A 6,000-nucleotide genomic window follows, 5' to 3' on the forward strand; every position below is an offset into this window, starting at 1 on the left:
ATGTCTTACCTTATACACACACCATAATAATACTCCTATGTTGAAGCACAGCACAATCCATCAAGCGGTGTGGCTTCATAGCTTACCAAAGTCATACTAAAACATTTTGATAGATTTTTGAGCGCCGTGTGTAATGTTCTATATTTTCAATGGAACATATAAAATGTTGGTGTTGAGTCATATTGCAGTCTACATGTGTCTCTTATGTGTGACTGCCATCTATTGGTCACACTTATCATTACACCATGTACCAAATAAAATGGCTTCAAGGTCGGTAAGCACAACCAGAATTATTCTGTACATTAGGCGCACTGGGTTGTAAGGCGCACTGTCGATTTTTGAGAAAATGAAAGGATGTCAAGTGCGCCTTATAGTCTGTAAAATACGGTATTTGAAAATGGCAGAGGGATTATTTCCGGTAGATTACATTTTTCCTTTAGTGATGAAAACAACATCCAGAAAACCTACAATAATGTGTGACCTTAGCCATCCATCCATCCATTTTCTACCGCTTGTCCCGTACAGGGTCGTGTTTAGACAAATGTATGTGTTTAAAAAACAACAACGCCCCCTTCTTTACTCGACACACGCCTCGAAGCCTCAGCACATTTGGTGCCATCACTAATTTGTACTCTCAATTAACATGAACATGAATCCATGTGGGCCCATACATATAAATGTTGTTACATTGGGTTATGTAGCTTTATGCATGTCATAACAATAAATAAATACATGTCACTTTTGTCCTGTAGTTTGCTACACTTCCTGGGGATAGTTTCTCCTGTAGCTGAGCTACATTGAAGTAAGTAGTGGTGGTTGCAAGTAGTGGTGGTGATGCTGGTAAACCTTCTCATCTTAGCTGACTAGACTTTGCAAGTAGTGGTGGTGATGCTGGTAAACCTTCTCATCTTAACTGACTAGAGTTTGCAAGTAGTGGTGGTGATGTTGACAAACCTTCTAATCTTAACTGACTAGAGTTTGCAAGTAGTGGTGGTGATGTTGACAAACCTTCTAATCTTAGCTGACTAGAGTTTGCAAGTAGTGGTGGTGATGTTGACAACCCTTCTAATCTTAACTGACTAGAGTTTGCAAGTAGTGGTGGTGATGCTGGTAAACCTTCTAATCTTAGCTGACTAGAGTTTGCAAGTAGTGGTGGTGATGTTGACAAACCTTCTAATCTTAACTGACTAGAGTTTGCAAGTAGTGGTGGTGATGTTGACAAACCTTCTAATCTTAGCTGACTAGAGTTTGCAAGTAGTGGTGGTGATGTTGACAACCCTTCTAATCTTAACTGACTAGAGTTTGCAAGTAGTGGTGGTGATGCTGGTAAACCTTCTAATCTTAACTGACGAGAGTTTGCAAGTAGTGGTGGTGATGTTGACAACCCTTCTAATCTTAACTGACTAGAGTTTGCAAGTAGTGGTGGTGATGCTGGTAAACCTTCTAATCTTAGCTGACTAGAGTTTGCAAGTAGTGGTGGTGATGTTGACAAACCTAATCTTAACTGACTAGAGTTTGCAAGTAGTGGTGGTGATGTTGACAAACCTTCTAATCTTAGCTGACTAGAGTTTGCAAGTAGTGGTGGTGATGTTGACAACCCTTCTAATCTTAACTGACTAGAGTTTGCAAGTAGTGGTGGTGATGCTGGTAAACCTTCTAATCTTAACTGACGAGAGTTTGCAAGTAGTGGTGGTGATGTTGACAACCCTTCTAATCTTAACTGACTAGAGTTTGCAAGTAGTGGTGGTGATGCTGGTAAACCTTCTAATCTTAGCTGACTAGAGTTTGCAAGTAGTGGTGGTGATGTTGACAAACCTTCTAATCTTAACTGACTAGAGTTTGCAAGTAGTGGTGGTGATGCTGGTAAACCTTCTAATCTTAACTGACTAGGGTTTGCAAGTAGTGGTGGTGATGTTGACAAACATTCTAATCTTAGCTGACTAGAGTTTGCAAGTAGTGGTGGTGATGTTGACAACCCTTCTAATCTTAACTGACTAGAGTTTGCAAGTAGTGGTGGTGATGTTGACAACCCTTCTAATCTTAACTGACTAGAGTTTGCAAGTAGTGGTGGTGATGTTGACAACCCTTCTAATCTTAACTGACTAGAGTTTGCAAGTAGTGGTGGTGATGCTGGTAAACCTTCTAATCTTAGCTGACTAGAGTTTGCAAGTAGTGGTGGTGATGTTGACAAACATTCTAATCTTAGCTGACTAGAGTTTGCAAGTAGTGGTGGTGATGCTGGTAAACCTTCTAATCTTAGCTGACTAGAGTTTGCAAGTAGTGGTGGTGATGTTGACAACCCTTCTCATCTTAACTGACTAGAGTTTGCAAGTAGTGGTGGTGATGCTGGTAAACCTTCTAATCTTAACTGACTAGAGTTTGCAAGTAGTGGTGGTGATGCTGGTAAACCTTCTAATCTTAACTGACGAGAGTTTGCAAGTAGTGGTGGTGATGTTGACAAACCTTCTCATCTTAACTGACTAGAGTTTGCAAGTAGTGGTGGTGATGCTGGTAAACCTTCTCATCTTAACTGACTAGAGTTTGCAAGTAGTGGTGGTGATGCTGGTAAACCTTCTAATCTTAACTGACTAGAGTTTGCAAGTAGTGGTGGTGATGCTGGTAAACCTAATCTTAACTGACTAGAGTTTGCAAGTAGTGGTGGTGATGCTGGTAAACCTTCTCATCTTAACTGACTAGAGTTTGCAAGTAGTGGTGGTGATGTTGACAAACCTTCTAATCTTAGCTGACTAGAGTTTGCAAGTAGTGGTGGTGATGTTGACAAACCATCTAATCTTAACTGACTAGAGTTTGCAAGTAGTGGTGGTGATGCTGGTAAACCTCATCTTAACTGACTAGAGTTTGCAAGTAGTGGTGGTGATGCTGGTAAACCTTCTCATCTTAACTGACTAGAGTTTGCAAGTAGTGGTGGTGATGCTGGTAAACCTTCTCATCTTAACTGACTAGAGTTTGCAAGTAGTGGTGGTGATGCTGGTAAACCTTCTCATCTTAACTGACTAGAGTTTGCAAGTAGTGGTGGTGATGTTGACAAACCTTCTAATCTTAGCTGACTAGAGTTTGCAAGTAGTGGTGGTGATGTTGACAAACCTTCTAATCTTAACTGACTAGAGTTTGCAAGTAGTGGTGGTGATGCTGGTAAACCTTCTAATCTTAACTGACTAGAGTTTGCAAGTAGTGGTGGTGATGCTGGTAAACCTTCTCATCTTAACTGACTAGAGTTTGCAAGTAGTGGTGGTGATGTTGACAAACCTTCTAATCTTAACTGACTAGAGTTTGCAAGTAGTGGTGGTGATGCTGGTAAACCTTCTTATCTTAACTGACTAGAGTTTGCAAGTAGTGGTGGTGATGCTGATAAACCTTCTTATCTTAGCTGACTAGAGTTTGCAAGTAGTGGTGGTGATGTTTACAAACCTTCTAATCTTAACTGACTAGAGTTTGCAAGTAGTGGTGGTGATGCTGGTAAACCTTCTTATCTTAGCTGACTAGAGTTTGCAAGTAGTGGTGGTGATGTTGACAAACCTTCTAATCTTAACTGACTAGAGTTTGCAAGTAGTGGTGGTGATGTTGACAACCCTTCTAATCTTAACTGACTAGAGTTTGCAAGTAGTGGTGGTGATGCTGGTAAACCTTCTAATCTTAGCTGACTAGAGTTTGCAAGTAGTGGTGGTGATGTTGACAAACATTCTAATCTTAGCTGACTAGAGTTTGCAAGTAGTGGTGGTGATGCTGGTAAACCTTCTAATCTTAGCTGACTAGAGTTTGCAAGTAGTGGTGGTGATGTTGACAACCCTTCTCATCTTAACTGACTAGAGTTTGCAAGTAGTGGTGGTGATGCTGGTAAACCTTCTAATCTTAACTGACTAGAGTTTGCAAGTAGTGGTGGTGATGCTGGTAAACCTTCTAATCTTAACTGACGAGAGTTTGCAAGTAGTGGTGGTGATGTTGACAAACCTTCTCATCTTAACTGACTAGAGTTTGCAAGTAGTGGTGGTGATGCTGGTAAACCTTCTCATCTTAACTGACTAGAGTTTGCAAGTAGTGGTGGTGATGCTGGTAAACCTTCTAATCTTAACTGACTAGAGTTTGCAAGTAGTGGTGGTGATGCTGGTAAACCTAATCTTAACTGACTAGAGTTTGCAAGTAGTGGTGGTGATGCTGGTAAACCTTCTCATCTTAACTGACTAGAGTTTGCAAGTAGTGGTGGTGATGTTGACAAACCTTCTAATCTTAGCTGACTAGAGTTTGCAAGTAGTGGTGGTGATGTTGACAAACCTTCTAATCTTAACTGACTAGAGTTTGCAAGTAGTGGTGGTGATGCTGGTAAACCTCATCTTAACTGACTAGAGTTTGCAAGTAGTGGTGGTGATGCTGGTAAACCTTCTCATCTTAACTGACTAGAGTTTGCAAGTAGTGGTGGTGATGCTGGTAAACCTTCTCATCTTAACTGACTAGAGTTTGCAAGTAGTGGTGGTGATGCTGGTAAACCTTCTCATCTTAACTGACTAGAGTTTGCAAGTAGTGGTGGTGATGTTGACAAACCTTCTAATCTTAGCTGACTAGAGTTTGCAAGTAGTGGTGGTGATGTTGACAAACCTTCTAATCTTAACTGACTAGAGTTTGCAAGTAGTGGTGGTGATGCTGGTAAACCTTCTAATCTTAACTGACTAGAGTTTGCAAGTAGTGGTGGTGATGCTGGTAAACCTTCTCATCTTAACTGACTAGAGTTTGCAAGTAGTGGTGGTGATGTTGACAAACCTTCTAATCTTAACTGACTAGAGTTTGCAAGTAGTGGTGGTGATGCTGGTAAACCTTCTTATCTTAACTGACTAGAGTTTGCAAGTAGTGGTGGTGATGCTGATAAACCTTCTTATCTTAGCTGACTAGACTTTGCAAGTAGTGGTGGTGATGCTGATAAACCTTCTTATCTTAGCTGACTAGACTTTGCAAGTAGTGGTGTTGACAAACCTTCTTGTCCAGCAGCCAGCAGGTCCACAATATGTCGCCTTGACGTTGTAGTGTAGTCATTGTCCACTTGGGGGCGACAGTGCGCTCCAATGATGAGCGGAGTGCAGTAAAAGGCGGCGGGGAAGAAGAATGTGTCCAAGATTAGGACGAGGACTTCCTGATGGATCTTCTGCCTTCAGACCCTCTGCTGCACATCTTCTCCTTTCTCGACTTGACGGATCTCGTCCAGTGAGTGTCATTCTACTAACAACCATCTCATCCGTTCTACTAGCAATCATCTCATCCATTCATGCCACATACTTACTTACTTACATGCTAGTAGGCTAACAAGCTAACGACAACAACACGCTGAACTTTGCTAGCCACAAATAATCAAATGTTTTGTCTTGTCATTCAAACATGATCGTCAAATTGAAATATGATGACAGTCAACTGAAGATCCAGTGCTAAATAACATCAACACTTTAGCCACCTGCAACGAGCTGTGAAAGCCAGCAACATTATTCACATTTTCACTTCATTGCTCGTGACGTCATGACTCTTTTAAACAACTCATCTGATACATGAGAGAATACCTGTATCTATAATACATGATAGAATACCTGTATCTATAACTCATGATGACTTCTGTATCTATAATACATGATAGAATACCTGTATCTATAACTCATGATGACTTCTGTATCTATAACTCATCTAATAGATGATAGAATACCTGTATCTATAACTCATATAATAGATGATAGAATACCTGTATCTATAACTCATCTAATAGATGATAGAATACCTGTATCTATAACTCATCTAATAGATGATGGCCACCTGACTTCTGTATATAAAGTCCCTTTTTAATCACGCCTAGCTTACCTAACTATTGTATTTTTCATATATATGTGTGTGTGTATATATGTGTGTGTGTATGTATGTATGTATGTATATTTAGTGATGGGTTGATGAGGCGTCATGAAGCGTTTCGACACATTGCAAAACTGTATTGATACTGTGTCGATACTGTGT

General features: G+C 40.4%; 1 protein-coding gene across 2 annotated transcripts in view; it reads left to right on the forward strand.

Annotated features, from left to right (window-relative positions):
* The first annotated feature begins 5,066 nt into the window (after nt 1-5,066).
* The window catches only part of fbxo3 (F-box protein 3), a 12,015-nt gene continuing 11,081 nt past the window's right edge, over nt 5,067-6,000 (forward strand). For both annotated transcript variants that reach the window (XM_061924178.1, XM_061924179.1), the window contains exon 1: nt 5,067-5,211. In XM_061924178.1, the coding sequence (XP_061780162.1) occupies nt 5,144-5,211 (68 nt within the window). In that variant the 5' untranslated portion in view covers nt 5,067-5,143. The remainder of the gene's footprint in view (nt 5,212-6,000) is intronic.

This window comes from Nerophis lumbriciformis, linkage group LG28 (assembly GCF_033978685.3).
Source record: "Nerophis lumbriciformis linkage group LG28, RoL_Nlum_v2.1, whole genome shotgun sequence".
Taxonomy (NCBI): Eukaryota; Metazoa; Chordata; class Actinopteri; order Syngnathiformes; family Syngnathidae; genus Nerophis; species Nerophis lumbriciformis.